The sequence below is a fragment of the Leptosomus discolor genome, chromosome 6 (genome assembly GCF_034619465.1).
Source record: "Leptosomus discolor isolate bLepDis1 chromosome 6, bLepDis1.hap2, whole genome shotgun sequence".
Classification (NCBI taxonomy): domain Eukaryota; kingdom Metazoa; phylum Chordata; class Aves; order Leptosomiformes; family Leptosomidae; genus Leptosomus; species Leptosomus discolor.
The window spans coordinates 40,433,040-40,455,802 of NC_141396.1; the positions used below are offsets into that span (position 1 = coordinate 40,433,040).

Consider the following 22,763-nt stretch of genomic DNA (forward strand, 5'->3'; position numbering starts at 1 on the left):
CATTAAGGTGGAGCCTCCTTGCAACGTGCAACACCAAGAGACAATGCCCAACTCCAAAAGCATAAACCCGTTCCCAATCTCCTTCCGAACTGCAAGAGCCCTCTGAAGGCTGCAAAAGTCCTTGAAAAATTATCTCAATGTAAGATCCACATCATAAGGAGCACTTACCCTTGAAGGGCTTTTTCTCCAAACCAGTCTCCCTTCCCCAGAGTACGGAGAAAGACCGGATCTTCACTAGGCGAGTCTTCACGAGTAACATTCACCTGTTGAAAAGCCAAAACCCCCCAGCATTTAGAAAACTTCAAATTAACAAATAAAACTTGTTTGTTCAGAAAGGTATTTGTAATCTCTCGGATCTGTCAGGAAAAGCTCCAGTCTGTATCTCCTCTGGGAGCCACGTAATTCTTCGGAGTCCTGCACTCTTCCCTCAGCATCACCAACGAACCAGCCAAGAAAATGAGCAGTTATTTTCCACTAAGGTACGTACTACTTTTGCAAAAATGCAATACCTGTGTTTTTTTGAAGGTTTTAACTCTAAACATGGAGTTGGCTGCACAAGCACAGTCATTGCCTGTATGGAGTCAGCAGCAGAAATAGGTTCCAAATATTTTCTGTGTATCAGACAGACACATGGCATAGGCTTCCGTTAGCTTTGTTCTGCATGATTTCTTGCATTGATAAGTTCAATTTAGGGAAGGGAATAACAAAAATAATCTACATTTAGACATAATTGAAACAGTTTGAAGCATTACAGAATGAAAGATGCCTCTCCTTTTTACTTTCTCTCAAATGCAGGGAGGGGATAACTCTAGCTGGAGTACAAATCAAGTATTTTCATTGAAGTTTAAAGGAAAATGCCATCTTATGATTTTAATTTGTTATTTTTGCAGTGAAAGAGAAAAGTAATTACTGCTGATGGGAAGCAGACTTTCTACCCACGGTAAAACCATGGGTAGTACAACCTAGTGTAAGCCTAAATTGAAGAAGCTGCCACTTGCAACAACAGGAAGATGACTTCACATTTCTGAGTGATGATTTCTTGCCACCGGGGGGTCCTTTTTATTTTCTGAAATGATTGCAGAAGAAAAATCATAATTGATCATCTGACCACCTTTGGCTCTGGTTTCCTATGCCATTATGGGATATAAATCCCATCTGCCATGTAATGACAAAGCCCCTGACAATCCCGCTGGGTGCTGAGGTTGGCATGACATACCAAGGATGCAAAGGGCTCCACGAAAGATGAGTGTTCTTGATATAATGGCCCTCTATGAGAAATAGTTCTTCCTTTTCAGCTGTTGTCAGAGGTAACTTGTACCTCTTACAGTATGGGAAGGGAGGTGAAATACAACCCCCTGCTATCAGTGCATGGTGGGGATCACCTCTCCCAGTGTTAATCATCTATAAATCTAGTTGTCCAGTCTCTGTCTATGGTCAGTGGAGAGAGACAGGCGTTTCTGAAGTCTGAGTTGGCCACAATTTAATTGGGATGGGCAACTCTCTGGAGGTACCTCACATACACGGGAAAATCTTTCAGCTGCTTCTCCTTATCAGGCTGTTTCGCTTTAATCAGAGCTTCGGCATATGCAAATTCACAAAGTCAAAATCTGGGATTCCAGACACATTCTTTTGGATTTAGAGACATTCCAGTTTATTTTCACTATTAAATTTACAATTGTGGCCCACACCTTCTCCCATCTCTTTTTTGGATGGTAAAACCAGTGGGTTTGAGTCATTAATGAGCACTCAGTCTACACCACACTACATTTAATATCTGCAGTGACTCATCGAAATCAGATGAGGGTAGGGAATGCGTAATGGATGAGCCAGGAACATTCGTAGCTGGTGAAAAAAAAACTTGGGCAAATAAAGGGAACTTTAATGCAGATTTAAGCTCTTTCTCCATGACCTCCGCTGATCCTAAGCAACGAGTGCCAAGGGATTACAGGAGTGTGATTTCTATGTGGTTCAAAGTGACAAGCCATTTGAGTAGCCACGGCACCAATGAAGAATCTGCACAAGGTGGCACTAAACTGGTGCCACGCCATGGCTTTTAAAGAGAAAATGGCACACAATGGCACAACATGGCACACACTGTCTCCGGGTAAAGGCAAGGTACAGAGCAGGCACGGAGCAGCAGCACTTAGCAAGCTGAAGTGACGGAACTGTTTTCATCTGACATTATTATTCCACAGATTTCTGCACGCAGGGTGTATTGAACATACTTTTGATTTCTGTTCATTTGGACTCGAGGAAACATGCTAAAATAAACTAAACAAGCTTAGAAGTGGGATCAAGCACAGTGAAAGGAGTTGATGGAGAAAAAGGGGAAAAGAATTTTGCTCCTAAAAGAACTATTCATGGAGCATGGGCTGAAAGAAAACAGAGCAGAAGTCTTTCTAAGCATTTCTGAGAGAAGTGCTGGGCTCAGAAATTTCAAAAACCTTCTCTGTTCACTTGACTGTCACTACAGACATTCTGACATAAAGGGCAAAGCAGAGTTTTTATAAGTAGCTGTCACTGATAACACGCATGCAATGCTGCCAAATGCAGAAAGTACATGTGAGGTCCCAGGTACATGAGCTGCAGACAGCATTTTCTGGCTTATTAAGCTTCCTGGGTCAGGTTTTAGCATGGGACACGGGACAGTATGTGCCCTGCTTCAGAAAGTCCCAGGCAGCATACGTTGATTTGTTAATTCTGTATTTCATCGCTATTTATTCCGTGTTTCACTGCTGAGGCTCTATTCCTCCTATCCTGGGCTGTATCCTTAGCGTGGGTTAGTTAGTACATCCACTGTGTAGCTTATGTCCCAATACAGGCATTAAAATTAAACACTCTCCAACTCTGTCCCATCTTCTATCAGTCACTGATACCTCTTTTGCAAATAGTAGGCTTGGAAGAGAAAACTGGAGAGAATTCAGCTGTCCCTGTGGGAACTTCTGTTGAGCCACCAGGATCCGGCTGAAGGTCTGCGAATTTCTCAGCAAGTCCATGTGCATTTTTTTGTTTTAGCTCCCTTTTTCCTGGCCATCAGCTGTCACAGTAAGATAAAGTAGCAAAGGCCAGGGATAAAGCCAAGGAGTATCTCAAGCAGGACTAAAGGGCTCTGGAGCAATGGCCAAGGGCATGGGTGGTTTTCTCCTCCATCCTGCAGATCAGTTGTAAGGGCTTGAGGTGGTGTAGGTCAACAACTGTTTGTCCAGATGGTGTTGACAACAGCGATTTGGTTTTACAACCAAGTGACTCTCTTTGGAGACTGAGGATTGCTAGGAAGCGATGGGATCCATCTGACCAGGTGGAGCAAAAACATTGTTGCCAATGCAGCAAGGAGGGCTTCAAACACTCAACAGGGAGGGAAGTGCACCCTCACATAATTTTTGTCCCTTAAAATAGGGAAAAAAAAAAAAATAAAATTGAAGCGTGCATCATGGCTGTCCTTATTCTGGGAGAAGAGGAAATATTACTTCTGAGTGGAGGTAAGCAAAAGGGCATGAGGGAACATCATGAAACTTGGATTTCTGCAGTCCATTATTATGTTCATTTCAGAAACTTGTCCATGACTATCTTACTCATCTGAAAAAGACCATTTTTTTCTTCTGATGAAGATTGGCTCCCAGAGATAGAGAGTGGAAGATGACAGCGAAAAATCAGTACCCGAGAGCTGACAGCTGCCTCGGAAGACAACCAATGGCATGTACAACATCCACACTCTTCCTTTATGGATGCCATGGGTGTTTTTGCTACCCTTAATTATGCAAGACCTCGGTATAAACATCAGATCCACAAACAGGAGGCTGAGGTTGGCCTACTTTCAAGCATATTTATCCATTTGTGTTTACTTTCAACGTATCACATCTCATCTGCAGTGGGAAATCACTGTTTATTCCCTTGAAAATCTCATCCTGCTATGTGGAAAGAAGCCAAATGTTTCTCAAGTGTAATAGTATTAGGCCAGCTAAAAAATTATTAAACCCCCTCAAAAAATAGTAAAAAAAAAAAGTTGCATGGAAGGAAAAAAAGTGTTCTAAAAAAACCCCTTCAGGATTGTATGGGATCAGAGGTCAAAAAGCCTGTTTTCCCTGTGAGCAGCGGAACAGAATCTTAGACCTTTTTTCTTCCCCAAGGAGAAAGCTCAGACTTCTTTGGCTTCCTATCATTTAATTTGGAGGCGCTGAGAAGTGATAGTCATGGGAATGAAGCCTGGAAGACAGTCTTGTAAGGGGGTTACTTAGCAAAGAAAACGTTGAGTATTGTAGGGTATATTGTTGAAAAAAACAATAGAGCTTTTTGGTCATGTACTGAGAGACTCAACAACTCTTTTCTACCCCAGAGTGTCCACTGTGAGCACATGTGTAAAACAGCAGGAGAGCTATCTTTTCCCCTTCAAGCCACTCTTCCCTACTGATACAGCACCAACAAGTTTAATTAAATGTCAAGTGTTGCAACATTTGTCCCTCGGAGAGGGGAGAGAGAGAATGCTCTGGCTGGCACTGAATTTTGAGAGCACACCATCACCATCATTGCCATCATCCCACTTGCCTTTGAAGGGTGTCAGCTTACCTTTCCTTTGCTGATTATAAAGAAAGTATCCCCTCGAGCACCTTGTCGTATAATGTACTCTCCACTTTCATAGTGTGTCTGTAAGAAAAAAAAAAAATTAAGATGAACAAACAGAATCAGAGACTGTTATTCAGCAGACAGTTCAGCAGTTTTGCAAGATAAACAGTTATGGAAACATAACCCTGGACCAATTTTGTCCCAGTCTGACACTGACCGTGACTTAAAAATTGTCCCGTGTCAAAGAATATAATAATTAAAATGGAACCATTTATGGCTTGCCCGTTTTTCTTCTTACCATGCTAGTGCCAGCTTTTGCCCAGATGAATTATCCTCACAGCTTAAATCCATTTATACTAAGTAAACCAGACAGAGGAATTTCCAGGAGAGAATATGGTACATGAACTAAACGGCTATAGTATGCCTGTTGTAAAAAGATGGTTTTTGTTTGGTTGGTTTTTTGTTGTTGGTTTTGGTATTTTTCCAGCTTCGCTTGCAAGGGCTTTATTCAACAAATAATTATTGCTCTTCTCCTGTTATTATAGTAGTTTAATCCATCTTTTTGGCGCTATTTTGTGGAATATTCCTTGCTAAATTAATGTCACACCTTATCCATGCTTGCATCTAAGCTTAATAGGATAGCTTCATCCCCTGTATTACCCCATCAAAATCAATATGCATTTATACATTACCAAAAAAATAAAAGACAGTATTTTCTAGATAAAGACTGACTCTATATTCCTATGTAGGCCTCCCAAACCCTGGCATTTTCTTCAGAGATGCTTTGCCCCCTGAAAATTCAACAAACATCAGTTCAAGAGCAAGCAGAGGCAGGAGAATGCTAGGAGCTTCCTACCAACTTCTTTACCTACATCTCTTACTTGACAAATGACCACTGTTGGTTTTTTTTCAATCAAGCCCCTGCAGAGAGCTGCAGGTGCCAGGTCTGCTATGCCCCAGCACTGATTTGTGGCAAAACCTCCCCCAAAATGCCCCATGCTCTGGCTCAGGTGCTGTTTGAAACTACACTAAAGCAGAAAGCCTCAGAAAAGACCACCAGATCTTTTAATCCAAAGTATGTATAAACAATAAAAAGATGGATTTGAGCTAAAACAGAGTAATTAGTCAGAATCCTTGAATTTGGATAAGCTTGAGATGTATTTTATTGACCTGCACTTATTTATTATCTTTTGATGAGTATAGCCTTCTTTTCTTAGACCACTTTCTGGTGCCACATACAAACTGATAACAGGATCCAACATGAAAATAAATAGGTAAAGGCTCATGTAAAAGTATCTGAGAAAAACAACTCCTTGGTTTGGGAGCACTAGGCATATGGGGATATTAATGAAAAGTAATTGTCCTAGGAAAAAGAAAAGATATCTAAGTGAACTATAGTACTGAATTAAGTAGGTTAGCTCTTTAAAATATATATATTTAGGGTGTGGGTGCTTACAACACCCTAAAAAAAAATCTGGGCAAATAAAATCAGAAAGTCAAAGCAGTATGTTAGTAATTAATACTTCTCAGACTCACCAGAAGATTAATAAATTAAAAAATAAAGTTCTCTATCAGAATCCCAAACACTGAACATTATCATGTCAGTCTTCAGAAAGGGACCAGAGAAGGTGGGTCAGGAACACTAACTTGTGGGTTGCCCTGATCCTGAATGGGCTCCGATGGATCTAAAGACTACAGCATTTTTCCTATTTCCATGTGCTAGACTAGGAAGAGGAAGAAAAGCCTGGAGGAGACCATGGACACAAACTTGCAGTTTTACCTCTTACATGGGGTGTTTCTGGACAGTAGATTTTGAGGATGCATTTTTTTGAGCACCCAGGTTGAGACTCCTTGAAAGTGCCTGATTTCATAAGGTGCTGGGATCATACCCTCTCAGGCAGAATCTTGTAGGCACCCAAAAATCTAATGATTGAAAATACTGGCCAAAAGGTTGCCAATTTTAGTACAGGCAACTTATATACATTAGACATATTAAACTGCTGCTGCTGCTACTGATTTTTGTGCAATTTTCAGCTGATACTGCCTTAAGAGACGACTCTCAACTTCTGGCCAAATAGCACATTCAACATGGCAAAACCTTCTTCCTAAAAGGTCTTAGTCACCAGTTACAACTGCCCCAACCACTTAGCACTGAGACTCAGTCCTGCTGCCATATCCGATTCCCACCCATGAGTCCTCCCAACCTTCCCACCCAGGCTTCCACACAAGGAATGGAAGGAGAATAAATTTGAGCTTTGAAGGACCTGAACCTGCCTCTTACTTTAGCATGTCTTGCCCACTGTATTATTTTTTTCCTGGGCTCTATTCTCATTCAAAATACTGCAAGTCCTTCCTCCAGCATTCAAATCATATTCCAATAGGCCTTCCCTGAGTACTCAATCATGCAGAGCTTTCATTTCACTTGACCTCCTCCTCATCGGCACCTCTCTCCATGTCCTTCCTGCAGTTCACATCTTTGTCTTTATCTATTTCAGCCCATTTCTTTTCACAGCTAATTCCACCTGGCCTTACCGTGATTCTTCTTGCTTGAATCAACCTGTCCTCCCTGTCATCTAACAATGCTCTTCCTATTAAATCCTCCTTTCCCAACACAAATCAACTCATCCATGTACTTCACCCTTCTAACCAGATTACTTTTGTCCGTTTAGACTGAAAGCACTGTGCAAAGCAGGCAAAGTGCCTAAGCGCTTACTTATGACACATGCAAATGAAAATAATTACAAGCCTCTTGCTTTTAGCCAGCTACGTATAAGGTAGCGTTATGTTCTCAGTTACATACAGTACCATTATACAAAGTCATCTGAAGAAGTGCTTTGGCAAATGTTGCACATATCCATCGTATAGCTGATCCAACACAAGCTCCATTTCATTTAGAAAAAAACAGTCTAAGAACAATATAAAGAAAATCAACGATTCCTACAGCTTTACAATGGCGTGGTGGCACATGCAAAGGAATAGTATTTGAATTAAAATCACAAAAAAGAAAAGCAGTAAAGCAAGTAGGTTCAAAGTGTCTTTACTGGCTTTAGACTGACTCCACCACTTCTTCTGGACCTGCATTTGCAAGATTAAATTCAATGGCTGAGCTCTAGCAAGCTGTCGGAAGCCAGAATCTGTCAAAGGGGATCCTTCCAACAGAAAGAACAATTTCTTGGCATCTTCTTAAATTCTAGCTTCAAAGCCCTGTATATACTGGTCAAAGAGTTTCCAGAATGACTTTAAAATAGGTAATAAATATTTCTATCCCACTTTTGCAATCACAAATGAATAAAAAAATTATGCAACTCGTGTAACACCCGAGATCTGGGTTTAGAACTTTAATCTTTTTGTTTTCAGACTTTTCTCCCAAGAGAAGGGGACTCTGGACAGAATATTGTATTTTCAAAGGCAACACCAAAGGTCAGTGATGAAAGCTAACTTAATATCTCAGAGACACTTCACTGAAACCTAAGCATCACACAGGTTTTTGAGCATACTACTTAAGACATAGCTCCTTCAGGCCACAACAAAATTAAAACAAAACACAGAAATTAATTCCTAGCTGGAAGGGTTGACCAGACTGTATTAACTATTCTCCATTTTCTTCTCTCCAGCAGAAAACCAGAGATGAAATCCAGTGTAAAAACGGAATGGAGAAAACCCGAACAGAAATGCAGACTGCAGAAATACAGCTGTACAACCTGCCAAGGTTGAGATAACCAGGCAGCAAAGCTAATAGTAACAAGGGTCTTTTGTGTGCAGGGGGGGGAAAAAGTTATAAGCTAAGGCATTGAGATCCTAGTTTGGCATCAAAGTCAAAGAAAGACGGCACTCAAGAAAACAGTGATAAAAAAGCCAAGAAGTTCCTGCTGGGAACACTCCTATACCAGCAAGACACAAATGTATATTTCATAAGCTTTGGCAAATGGGGATAAAGGCTCAGCTTCAATGCTACAAAATTTAGAGCATTTGTCATGCTAACTAGACTGTTGTTTTATAAAGTAACACTGGGCCCTTAAGGTACTTCTCTACAGAGTGACAGCTGCTTTATCATCTCTTGAATGAACCCCTGGCCACCTAGTACCCCATTTTCCTATATAATAAAAAAAATTTCCCAGTCTAAACCAGTAAGGAGTTGCATCCTTAGGAAAAAAATCCTTCGCAATATAGGGATGTCTATGGGGATGCAGAGTGAAAACCAAGCTTGTGACCCAAATGCTTACATGTTTCTTTCTAAGAAAAGAAGTGATAAAACCCCAAGAGTGCCTTGTTTTTTCTGCTTTTTCTGGCACATACAACACATCTGAAACTAAAGATTGAAGGTTTCCTTAAAAAGAAAGTTTTCATTCTTCCATTAATATTCATGCCTTTGACTTCAGTATCTGTCCTATACATGGTTTAATTCCTATAAGCATTTAAATACTTGTAAAACAAAGGTTCCGAGTCTTTCCAGTGGAGCTCAGCTCTGAACTCAAAGCTACAGCATTACATTCACAGAAAGAATGTGTCGTGCAGGAAAAAGAAAATCAAAAAAGAAAAATCTCTAACTAGGTTTCTCACAGAAAGAAGAACAGGTCCTTAACCTGTTTCCTTAATAGGAAACAAACACAAAATATGTATAAGCAAGAGAAAGTCATGTATGTATTACATAAACTCAAATTTCCCTTAAATTTACTCCATCAACACTGAGGCAAGCCCAACAGGAGGAGGGAAAATCAAAAAATTAAATTAGAGAGTCAGCCCAATTAGTATTTCAAAGTCCCTGGACTGTTCCTCAACTGCTGTAAGCCAGCACCGTATCAGTGGAGCGTTTCCAGCACCTCAGACCAGCCCATCCTCTGACCCCTCAACCTTCATTTGCAATCCCTTTTTTTTTTCTCTTACAAATTCTGCATAACGCCAACTTGTTAACTCTTGGATCCTTGCCTCAGACAATTGCCAGCTTCTGGTCTCTTCTACAGTGTTAAATAAGGGTTTTCAGGATCAGGAGCACCTTTATTTTTAACAATACCTGGGATTTTTTCCAAACACCTTTTGTGATTAACACAAAATGAAGCAGTTGAACTAATAATTGTTTGATGGTTTGTTTTTTGTTTTTTTTTTTTTTTTAAATCTAATTGATTTGTTGCAAACTAATAGAGCACACTAGAAAACCTTTGCAACAAGGAGACCTGTGTAATCATCTGTTTTCCTTTATAACCGTCATTTTCTCAATGAGACTTTAAAGGGATAACTGAGTTCAACAAAATAACATTGGAAAGGGCTAGATCTCACCTGCAGGAACTACAGCCCATCTGGTCAACTCTTTCCCATCATGCTTCTATATCACATAACACCATGTAGTATCAGAAAGGCTGGAGAGGATGGGTTTAAATAGCATTTTTGATGGATTAGGGGGTCAATACATAGCTTTTGAACAGAAAGAAACTCAACAGAAATTTAAAACCATTTCTAGGCTAGACCTGTAAAACTAGCATGAAGGTTTCTGCTAGTCCATCTTGTTGGCCATCAACAAGCCAAGAGCCATGCAGTGACACCAGTGACTTGTCTGTGCTCCCGGTGCAGCCCCATTTTAGGAAGCAGCAATGGGAAGAGGCTGTCAGATCTCACTTCTGACCTACCTCCATCCCCAGATCTCCAAAATGAGCCACTTACGATATATGGTCTCCTAAAAAGAATAGCTCGCTGGCTCTGCTTCCCTGCGTGGCTAGCCAGCTACCTCAGCAGAAAATAAAGCATTCCTCCCAAAGCATGGGAGACCCACATGATCTCTCAGCCAGTTTCCAATGAGAAGTAAATATATCAACTTAGATCACTACGGATTGATAAATACTTTACTCCCTGTATAAACCAACACCTTGATTTAAAAGCAATTTGGACAACGCATACAGAATAGCACACTTGCATTTATCTTGATTTTAGGAAGAGCAAGAACAACATCTGAACTGGAATTAAGTAGTGAACACTGCGTCTTGCTCCCATCCTTAAGCTCTCCATTGCCATCAATGCTCCCATCATCTTCAACTGCTTCAGGTTTTAATATCTAGGGTGAAAGCCTAAGCATGGCTAGGATACAGTTGGAAGCAGAAAGACATACTAAATTTACACTACTGGAGTGAAATGATAGAAATCAGATTTCTTAGAAAAATGTTACTCATGTATAAATGAAAGCTGTTTGGCAGGTCCAAGCTAGTTGTAGATACAGTGAATATCCAACGTATATCAAACATACCAAAATCTAGGTATCCATCAGAGCTCTGTATTAACTGTTAACCGTCACTGCAAACTACTATTTCCCCTTAGAAAAAAAGATAAAATTGAAATACAGCTGTTTAAAAAAAACCAAATTAAACCCTAAGCAAGGCCAGTTTCTATGCAACACCACAGCCATTTTTTAATCCAGTGCATGTACTATCTATGTCTAAATGGCCTTCACATGTCGAGGCTAAAATCAACCTCAGCATACAGAGAAGCTTGAATCTTTCATTAAATATCTTTTCGAACCTAAATTAACACAAGTCCTGGAAGCTCTTCCTCTCTTCAAAGTCCTTCTATGTGGCCCATCAGCCCAACTGCCTCTCTCCTGAAGATCCCCAGTTTGCCCAGTAATAGCAGCTTCTGTAAAAATATCTCCCCCCACCTCCTTTCTACTATTGCCAATTTTTCTTAAACCTAAGAAAAAATCCTAGCACCAAGAGGAAAAAAAAATGTTTAGTCAGTGAGTTCTATAAGGTAAGACAGTGTTAAGCCTCCCTGATGCACTCAATGTACCCCACAGAAGAACTAGCAGAGGCACAGAGCATCCCATGACTGAGCCACATTATACTCTAAAGAAAGTGAATATCCTGCTTTATGAAATCCTCTGTCCCGTGCAGAATGTCAATGTGCCACTGCAGCCTCGAGTGGAGAAACACCTCACGTAATTAAAGCTCTCTTGAGAAGTAACTGGATTTTTATGAGACCAACCTTGCATAGAATAGTGACAAAATTAGAAACAGTGAGGCATTAGCTACGACAACAAATAGCACCAAATTTTGACAATAACTGCTTTTTTTGAGTCACTGTGCTCTCCAGGACCAAAACTGCAAGTCCTCACCAACCCAAACCTCCCACAGATACAAGACCCAAACGCATGGGCTTGTCTGAGCATATCCACAAACCAGATTGGGTGCTCTCAGAGATCACCTGATACCATCCTTCTCAGAAAAGTTATGTATGTAATTAATTTCCTCCACTAGCCATTACACAAGCGTAGCATCACACACTGTGTTTGCTTTCGCCTTCTTGTCTTCTTTGTTTGCAATGGTGACATTGTGGCTAGAACGAGATGCAGGTGTTTGAAATCTGAATTTCTGCACCTCCTCCTTCCCAGAGAGGTTTCTATCACAACCCCCATCCTGCACAGAAACAACGCACAGCTCATAAACTCACAGTATTCCACTAATTGGAGGAAAATTCAGCTTTCTTACTTCCCAACACTAGACTCAAAGAGCCAAAACCTTGTTTGGTGGGAACAGCCAAGCAGAGCAGCTCAGATGGACACCCTTCCAAGGGTGGCCAGATGCACGCCCAACATCTGGGCACTATGCAGGACCCAGTCATGCACCACCATCATCTGTGCCAACCAAAAGGGCTTTATATGCCTTGTCCTGCTTTTGACACTCCTCTTGTGCCACCACGTTGCGACGAAGTCCTCCTCTACAGCACACGAGGGGACACCTCACCCACCGCGCAGAGAAAACACGACCTTTGCAACTTTAGACACCCATGCTTGGGTGAAGACTTTGGTCCACCAACCCTAGTCAGTTGCCAACTTCAGTTGGAGCTTCTGTTCCCGATCACCATCAAAATTGAGAAGCTTTTAAAGCCTGACCAACTGTTAAAACAGGCTTCATGGAGAAACTTGATGCTGGAGATCAACCCAATGGTTAACCTTCAGAAAACTTCATTTTTCCTGCAGCTGGATGCCTTTGACTGCTGTGTTTATATCGAGAACATTTGGAAAAAGGTGGAAAATAGATTGTGTGTTTGGAGTGCTATGTAACCCGTGTCAGCTGTGGCACCAAGAGGCCAAAACCCTGCCAAAGGTCACACCAGGGAAGCAAACACAAAGGTGGCTTTGAAATGAGGAGTTTCACTCCCTGCAGCCAGGTTTGCACCACAAACCAATGAGGGCAACACGGGTTTGATGACAGTGTTCAACGTATAATCCATCTCCCCCAAGGTGTATTTTTTTTTAAATACATCTAAATATGTTATTTTGCTGGAGGTTTAGAAAAATACTGACGAAACCATCAGCAAAACTCCAAATACAAGCAGCTTTCAAATACTTTTGTTTCTGTTCTGGACTTTCTGCCTTAAACTTCTTTTCCAGTCTGACATGACAATGGCAATGCTAACAAAATAGAACTTTAAAAAAACGGTTATCTGCTGAAGACCAAGTAGGTTAATACTGGTCTTCTGTATTGAATTCCTCAGGAATCATAAAACTTTGTTTCCCTGGTTTTACTATGTGTCTCACTCCCATGAATTATCTAAAAATGCTGCTCCTTGAAATAGCCAAAAGGCAAAATTATCATATTGTGGTCCTCCCCTTATTCATCCCGCGAAACAAAGTGCAGTGGGTGTGTCCACTTAATATGTCTCAATACCCCTCCAAAAAGCACCTTAACTAAAGTTAAGCAACCAGGAAATTAAACTATGAGAAAGATGCATAGTTGATGGGAAGCAAAGGTTAACTCATGCCTTTTAACTCAACATCCATCATCATGGAGCACAGCGTTGGGAAAGCAGATCCCCAACAGACAGGGGATGCTGCTGAGCAGCTTGCCCCATGTCCACCTGCCGCCACTCACTGGGGGATGAGGAAGCACAGACTGGCCCACAGTAGGGTATTGCAGCAGGAATTAGTATGTTATTAGCACACCTCCACCATCCCAACTTGAGCTGGAAACCTGTGGATGACCCTAGGGCAACCCGGGGTTGCAAACCTCTGTTTTCATATTCAGCGGGCTCTAACTGAGATGCAATCTTCTGCAGGAAGTTTTTATTTTTCTCACTAATGGATTACAAACTTCTTTCTTAAAAATAAAGCCATTTGAACTCAAACTAAGTATTGGAATACATATTTTAAAGTGAAAGCTGGTTTGTAATAGTTATAGGAGACTGTAGCCTTGGTAAAGCCTTGTGGTAAACATTTTATTTGCACTGCACTGATTCACTGTGGCTTCTTAATAGACTGTGACAGCAATGAGAAAAAAACATGCTCCTGGGCATGTTTTGAACAGTCTGGGTATCTTCCCCAATTGTGGTGTCTTCTGCAGTTTACAGGTTGCTTCCAATTCCCACAGAAGCATCCCCTGAACAGCAACAGTCTCAACGCACCTAAAGGGACTATTCACGTGTGGAGGCTCGAGTCCAGCATATGGAATAATACAAATCACTCTGATCGGTGAGTTTATCTGTCCTCGACTGAGAGGTGAGGTCTGGTAACAAAACGATGTACAAACCAAACAACAAGGAGCAACTGGTATGCTAAGGAATGCCTTTTCCTCAGACTATAAAAAAAGTTGGTGGCACGCCTCTTAATATCAAGATAAAATACATGCTTCTGAGAACTCAGTCACATTCATTTATCCAGCTGAAAGGTATCTAACAGGATGTAAGGGAGCAGTCAAAGAGGTATATTCAAAAATTATTTTGTTGAAGCAAAAGTAAGTACAGCCTACATCTACTCCACTGGGTACAAAACGAAATGAAAAAAGCAGCAGTCCTGCAACAGTCCTCTGCTGTTTCTGAAATGTAAAGAAGCAATAAATGCTCCTAATTTGAAGTTCTTTGATTAAATGATTGCTTTAATTTTCTGGTTGTTTCATTTGGGGTTTGGCACTGCTGTTCCATGAATCTGAATTTTACTGTGCTGTGCAGAAAGGCAGAAGAGTGGGAGCACACGACATGGGTAGGGATGGAGCCAGGGCTGGTACCCTCCTTCTCTTCCTGTTTCTCAAAACCTCCTCCAATTTCAGTGTCACACAGAAATACAAGACATCCCTGAATTGAGCTGGAACCAGTCCTCTCCCATAGGAACAGCTGGGTGGTACCCACCATCATTGCTGGGAACAAGGCAAGATAGCTGCTGGAAACAAGGTTATAAAAATGGAAGTTGTGGAAAAAAGAAACTGAACATACTCAGTTTAGAGCAAAAGACAATCTCCAAACTGTGACTTTTCCAACCCTGACCAGAGCTCTGATGACTCCTTAGGTGAAACTGCTGGTCCTGAAACACAGGCTGAATTTTCATCATGAATTCAAGACTTTTGCATTGACCTGTAAATATGTCATTACAGTTGTGATTCAGGAGCTTCCTGAGGGCTGACTTCTCACATGGAAAGAAGCAGCAGCGCCACATCTCTGGTATTTCCACGACCCAGAGTGAAGAGCTGATCAGTTTGTTTCCTTTTACACCATAAAAGTTCACGTCTTAATACCAGAACATCCAAGCTTAACACAACTCTCCTCATGGTAATAAACAGTGGCTAATTAGGACCACTTGTAGCTTTTGTGAAATGCATGCTCAAACAAGATTTATTAGGTTTGACACTAAACAAACATGTCTCAAAGAAGTCCCGTAAACCAAGCAATACTAAGGAAAAGGGCATGAAGAAGGGATAAATTTCAGTTGTAGCACCTTCTAATAATGAAAAGCCCAACATTTTTGCTCTGATTTTATCATCTTTCTTCTAGATTCCACCGGACTTCAACACAGTGCTCATCAAGTGCAATATTCAGGGATACATAAAAGGCAACACGATGTATAAGGGACCGTATCTGGTAAATGCTGGCCCAGGTTGCTGCGTTCAAAACAGAAGATGTGCATGAAATGGAAGGAGCTTTTGGTTCTTTCCTCTTCCCACTCCTGAGCATCCTTCTCACCCCCCAAGGTGGTGGGTGGCACTGTTACAGAAGGAAATGTATTTTCTGTGCTCCCCATGCCTTTTTCAAATGAATAATTTTCTACAGGGGTTTCTCTTTTTTTGTAGTCCTTGAAAGTCAGTGAATAGTCCTGTGGTAAAGGAAGCTCCTCTGTCCCCTTGCATATAACCATAAGGTTTGCTCAACTCTTCCTTTACTGGACCTTTCTGATCTGACATGACTGAAAATTTCTCGGGTAGGAGGCAAGTCCTGCTGTCACCTTCAAGTTTCTTTCCCAGCCTACTCTCAAAACCAACAGTTTTGAGCGAAGCTGAACATGTTCAAGGACTCTTGAATGCCTGTGTGGATGAAGATTTGTTGAGCTTCAAAGATTTTTATACAGCCACCTCTAAGACTAAAGGACACTGCAGAATATCAAGATGATAACACATCTACAGACTGTGAGCCAGGATGATTTGGACTGGATGAGTCCATTAAGGTTTGTAATAAAGACCTGAGATACAGTTTTGAATCTTAAATGCACCGTGTACTTTTAAGGGAGAAAGAGGAGGAAAGAGAATTTAAAAAAAGCATTATTTAGTTTAATGCATTATTACTAAAGAAATTTCCTGCCTTTCCTGCTCTAAAAGTTGACACAAAGCATTAGAAACCACATTTTAACTTTCCCCATCCCCACTGTTACTATAATGCAGCCTGACAACCGTTTTTGGAGAGCAATCAGCTGCAAACAGCCCGGGAGGCCGCCACCTCTCAGCTACTTTTTCTCTGCAGTGTTGAGGCAAACATCTGTTTCTGGTTTTGCCTGGAAAACAGATGGAGCTGTAAAACACTGTCACAAGCTGGTACAGGGGCCACAGCTGTCCTGACCCCTGAGCCTGACTCTGTCCCTGCTGCTCCCCCAGATCAGTGACAACCTCCTTGAACAGGAGCATGTAGGTCAGAGGTTCAAGAGATGCCCAAGCTGTTGCCTGCAGCCCTACATCCTTTTATAAAGGAAACTTGTAGGAATATAGCAAAAGATCAGAAGTGCTAATTTTTGCAGGCATAGCCACTGAAAGCAGGACATCTATCCACATTCATATGTAGCAGAGATTGATGTGAAAATACAACAGGAGAAAAAGGAGACAAAGTAGGTGACAGTGGGTGAAAAGGATGACTGGAAATCCTGACGCTTTTGGAGAACGACCACATGTAAAGATGCTCAAATGATGAGAAAGGGTGAAAGGAAGGATAAGGGGATCAGAGAAGGAAGCTCAAGACCTGCCACCACACATTTATTTGGTATCATGAGAGGCCAGCAGAAGAGATCAACTGCAGAACTGCTGTCAGTGGGTGAGAACTTCATTTCCTAAGTGCAAAGAAACAGGGAAAAAGAAATAAAAGTAGATTAATGGGCAGGATGATGTTCTGAGAAGAAACATGAATTTCAGAAGGGTGAGAAAGGGAGGAAGGAGAGCATGCTGAAAAAGCTGGAAAGTTCAGAGATACACAGATGGGGATGAAGAGGGTAAAAGGTCAAGACAAACCTCAAAGACGAAGAAGGAGAACTCAAGGAGAGGTAGTTCAAGGTTTAAGAGAGCACAGGGGTGGCACAGATGGGTGAGAGAAGCACGCTGGGACAGGCTAAGGAGAAATGGGAGGAGAGCTTTAGCAAAGAAGGTTGCTCAGGAAGATGGGAGAAGAACTGATACAGAAAAAATAGGATTTATTCCCATGAGAGACAGGAAATCAGCGGGTTGAAAATTGATAGGGGTATTAGGCTGTAGACCAAATCAGCACTGAATTCGGGTAGAGACACCAACACTTGGCTTGCTAGCTGAAATAATAACTGATTCACAGATATTCAATGTGAAATGTGGAGAATTAACTGAGTGATAAGTAATTAGAAAAAGGATACCTAGGCAACAGAGTGGAATTAATTAATCAGTTATCCTGACTAAAAATTAGTGAACAGTAATCAAGTCAAAAAACCCACAAACAACCAGTAATCAAGTTAAAACAGTAAAACAGTAATCAAGTTTAAAAAAATTATATATATAGCAAGTTGCATGGGGTTGATGCAGACTCTGGGGTGGGGGGAGAAAAAATAAAAATCAAACTGCTGTGGGAGGACATTTATGAAATAAGGGGCATGTGAACAATCCAGCCTTTCCAGAGAATCTGAGCTGGGACGTACCGGAACTGCTGAAAGCATAAACAACTTCCGGTGCAGGGGGCATGAACATCTTACAGGTGCAGGAGAAGAGACAGCCGCCATTAATGACGTGGTTTTAATTTCTTGAAGAAGATGGGTGTGAACATTTGTGAACGTGACTTGAACATGACTCGCAATGGGGCCAATCGGGTCGGACTATGGGCTGTTATTTGCGATGAAGCCAATCTGTATTTATTGGGTGTGGTCGAGGGTTATAAATTGCACTGGAAACACGGAAATAAAGGTTCACTTGTTAGATCACATTGATCGTGTCAGCGTCCTCACGCAAGTCCCGCAAACTGCCAACTGGAAATTGGAAATGTTAACACAAGAAAAAAGTTTGCATTCTCATGACCAGTCACACACATTTTGAGTATAAACTTTTGTAGGATTGCACTCTCTATCTGAATAATCCCTGTCCCATGACACTTCCAGCCTATTTTGAACATTAACACACCACTGTGACTCAGACTGACTCGATTTCAACACACTGACTGGGAACGGAAAGGTGCTTTGCTTTTTGAATATAGCAGTCGAAGGGTCTCCCTCAGCAATACAACAGCATATTGACTTTGACAGCTTTGTTTTGAGGAAACACAACCAGAAACAATATCACACTATGTCAATGCACCATAAAACATCTCTCCAATCGCAAGCAATTAAGTATGTGGGTTTTTAATTAAATTTCATTGAAATCCAAGAAAAGTAGCTGCTCTTCTCTACTTCTTTCCTGAATAGCTCTGATTTGTTTTTCTCTTTATAATGGAAGAATGTGTGCGGAACAGTAATTTCCCTCTGTAAATCCAAAGACCAGTTCCATAAATATTAAAATGGCAATCAATTCCTTGCAAAAATGAAATTGAAATTAAACAATCTAAATCAACGTATTTGTTTCATATATTTTTCTTAATTTGCTCCAAATTTTGTATGCTTATTCAGACAAGTTATTTGCACCGCCATGACGATCCAAACTACTGTTCTAATCTATCATGAGGAATAAAAAAGTATATTAATAGAATATATTCAGCCACTCTTCAAGAAACCTGCAATGAAATGTATTTTATTTTTGTCATCTGAATCAAAGAGGAGGCTCTACCTTCCCATATGCAAGTGTACTTCAAATTGTCACTAGAAACCAACTTTACTGGAAGCAAAATCATGAAAAGCATTTGATTTAGCCAGTCTCTAAAGAGTTTTACTGAAACAGGTCATCTGCCCAATTGAAACACCTGAATTCACCTGTTGCTTTCAGTTCAGCAACTTCTTTAGGGGTTCGTGTAGGTGACAACCAGTTCTGACTTACCATGTGAGCCTTGCAGCACCAGATGAATTAAACACTATCACAGCTTATACTCCCTATTACACATCTGTGGATTTTGGCTGTTGCTAGAAAATATTCTCCTTTTCCCTTGATTTCTCTCATTAACTGCACAAAGGAAAAAAAAGCTGGGTTTTATCAGCCTGCACCCATACAAACTCAGACTCCACTCCCAGTCTGCCAACAAGCTCTCTGGATTTAAAAGAATTTTGGAAGTGAATTACACTTGGAGTAATACAAGATAAAATGTTTGCCTGAAATATATTTACTAAAGCAGCAAGTGAACTTTTCCTATGGGTGGGCAATGAAATGGGAAAACCCAAAAGCTCTACTATTTCAAATAGCAATAACAACTTTTCTTAATGAAAAGAGAAGTTGCCTTGAGCCATGTACTCCAACCTGGGTTGCAACTGTCTTCTTGACAACAGAACTCGCCAAATTCAGATAAAAACTGTATTATAATATAGAACTGCAAAATATCCTCCCATAAGCACAGAATTCAGGATTTATTACTGTTAATATAGACTTATTACTGTTAAAATAGGCTCATTCAACTCCAGCCACATCAATTTGAACTTTGCTATGAAGTTGTTACAAAGAAAATTTTACCAGACTTTTCCATTGCCTACAACTTATTCCAGGCTTTTGTGCAACAAGTAACAAACCATGAAGGTTTAAGAAAAAACGAAATTCCATTATGCATTCAGAATAGGGTAAAAGTTTAGATTACTAAAAGACAAAGCATGTCAACAATAACCCTGCAAGTTACATCGTCATCAATCTCTCATGCAATGACTAGACATATAAATATTTAACTAACTACATCTACTTTGTGCTTCAAAGCAGATTTTTTTTGGAGTATTTCTTAATATCAGTCCTGAAAAGAAAACCAGACTGACACTAGGAAATGTAATCTAGGTCAGATTTTTGGCACAGCGCTGCTAATGGACAGCTGACTTTTCCTTACTGGGTAAGGACAGCACATCAATCCAGAGATTACTTCACTAGGGTTTTTTTGAACTCCAGAGCACAGAGAATTTTATCTTTTGTGGCTTTCTCTGTGAGGAACTTGTAAAAGTACAATTTGGATTTACAAGTACAGAGATGGGATCACCCATCATCACAGTTAGTAAACCCCACTCCTATAAAGCCAAGGAAAACCTTCACCCTGGTAAAAGAACAGCATAAAATACTGATAACAGCCATGTTATTTATATTTCGCAGTCTCTTCCGGTGGACAGAAATCAGAAAGGACAGGAGGAGGAGAGCACATCTGTTCCACTGGTGCTCTGATTTAGGACACCAGTGTTTTTCACTGCAGCGGGACCATAAGTTTTCCCAGCAATCAGCTATTTTTGCACTCATCTTCTCTCTGAATTACCACTATAGTCAGTTATTTTCATTTTATATTAATTTTGAGATACTTAAGAGTCTTACTTTTCAGCACAAGTGTGAAGGTGAATGGAGAAGGGCATCTGAAAGACACAGATCTCCAGCAAGAGATCCCTTCTTGCCCATTTTCCATGACTTTCAGGTGAAGAACCAGACAGACTTCGTTGATCCCAAGCCTGTGGCTGAGCAGGAAGCTGAGTTTCAGCCATTCCCAACATAGAGCCGGCCTTCAGGAGGGGATTTCCCCCTCTTTTTTAGGATACCCAAACACACAGCGAGGTGTGCTGAGGTCAGGCGATCTCCTGACAGCCCAGCTGTGCACTGGGACCCAACTGGGGGAAATTCACAGATGAACACTGAAGCAGCTTCTCTGTGCTATGGCCCCCAAGCATACGGCAGCCTGACAGCAGCTAATATTTCATTTCTGATGCTAGGCATCTGTTACCAAAGCTGCCTGCTGCTGATGGAGAATCAAATGAATCAAGAAGGGGATCAAAGTGCTCTTTAGTGCATCTAGCAGGAGGCTTTGGGGAGATGCTAACCTGACCATTCACCTCCCAGCTGGTGTGTAATACCAAGGACAACGAGCATTTGCTCATTGCAAAGCTGCATTTTCTTCTTGTCCACATGCATCTCTGAGATCTGACTACAAGTAATCTTGTGTAAAAAAAGTTTCCAGAAAATATAGCCAACTTCATCCTCATGTTTGCAAAACTCTGTTCTTTTTTACTTAAATAGCAGCAGTTTTCCTGCCACACTGGCAAGTAGGTCTGAATATTTGTAGAATTTTCACTTCAGAGAAAGCAATGAAGGAGCGACCTGAGCTGACTTTCAATGGTGCAATGTAAACCTGTAAATCCCTCCTAGAATTCCTGGTGGGCATGTAACACAGGACCAGGCATTACCTGCATCTTTCCAAACCCCTCATCAGCAAGGGAGGCAAAGCATCCAAGGAGAGGGCATCACAGGATTAAACTACGTCACTCCCAATTCCTTATGCTGTGTTGTCCTCTGGCGATGGGCCACACCAGCAATTCAGGTAGCCTAAATAGCTATTAGGCTGCCTAAAACTGTATGAGAGAGTATACGGACCCGGAGTCCGCTCCAAGATCAGAAAGATCAGTTTAAATACACCTTGCCATATGCCACAGCAATATTGCATTATGCACAGTCCAAAATTACACACATCTCTATTCCTTTCATATTTTCTTTTAAATTCTTGGAGAAATACACGTTTTCTGATCCAAGTACGCATTTTAGAGGCTCATTTCTCTGCTATCATAATTTCTATACATTTTGATCATGAGATTTTCTTGATGAAAGCCCACACCTTGATTTCACTCCAGATACCCATTATCAATGCCAAATGGCATGGCACTGATGCTACCTTCAGCTCTGCAATACAGGCAAGGATCTGCCAGGAACCAGCAGGTTACAAAGTCCATCCCAGTCCACCCCTCCCTTCAAGGTAAAGATGGATCTATTATGGGGATGCTCCAAAAAACATACTGAAGACAGATCTGTTACAGGAATGCTCTAAAGAGAGGGTCACCTCCAAGTTTAAGATATATAACTTTCAGCGGCCTTTTGTGACCATGTTTTGAGATGACGAGTTTCATCCCTGTTCTACTACTACAGGGTCTGAAGCCACATACCAAAAACTTGTGTATGACCCCCAAATACAGTCCCATGCTCTTATTTCCATAATCCCTGAAGAATTCAAGTGAGAGGCAGAAGTTCCAAGCTGTGCTCAAGTCCCTGGAAGCTCTGAAGATTAGGAACACGTTTTTGAATTTCACACCTTTTTAGGGTCAGAAGGAACCATCTGAATCAGCGAATCCTCAGACACACATAAAGCCAAACCCCAAACCCCTTTCATCTAACCTGTTGTCAGGACCCATACGCAGTCAAATCAAAAAGCCTCTTCTCCAGAAAGACATCTCATTTCCACCAAAAGGCAGCATGGGAGAACTTAGCCATTATGAAGCAGTCTGTGCTAGTGGCTAATAAACTTGTTGTATCAGCAGGTAGCCCTGCAATCACCCATTACTGCTTCTGGCCTTGTGTCCCCTCAGAAGCATGATCTGGCAGACAGGACCTGAAGCCTATGGTGGTAAGAAATTCCACTTTGGGATGCTTCATGGGAAATTCCCTATTAAGAAGGTCAGGAAGCCACAAAGTATTAAAAATATAAATAGGAAAACTTATCTCAAATGGTGTTTTGCTGCATTCTGTGCAGTATGGAAATAAGGCTATTTCAATTTTACCACCTCAGTAACTCCATTTCTAATGTCTTTCTCCCTTCCTCCAGTCGCTAAGTCTTCAGTAATCTACTAAGACATCCAATGCCTACTATTCCACGGAGTA

General features: G+C 41.1%; 1 protein-coding gene across 2 annotated transcripts in view; it reads right to left on the reverse strand.

The window, feature by feature from the left end:
* Window positions 1-22,763, reverse strand: part of PRKG1 (protein kinase cGMP-dependent 1) — a 527,430-nt gene that overhangs the window by 116,924 nt on the left and 387,743 nt on the right. For both annotated transcript variants that reach the window (XM_086467486.1, XM_086467485.1), the window contains exons 6-7: window positions 4,564-4,641; window positions 169-263 (exon numbers count right to left, since the gene is read on the reverse strand). In XM_086467486.1, coding sequence (XP_086323612.1) covers window positions 169-263; window positions 4,564-4,641 — 173 coding nt within the window. The remainder of the gene's footprint in view (window positions 1-168; window positions 264-4,563; window positions 4,642-22,763) is intronic.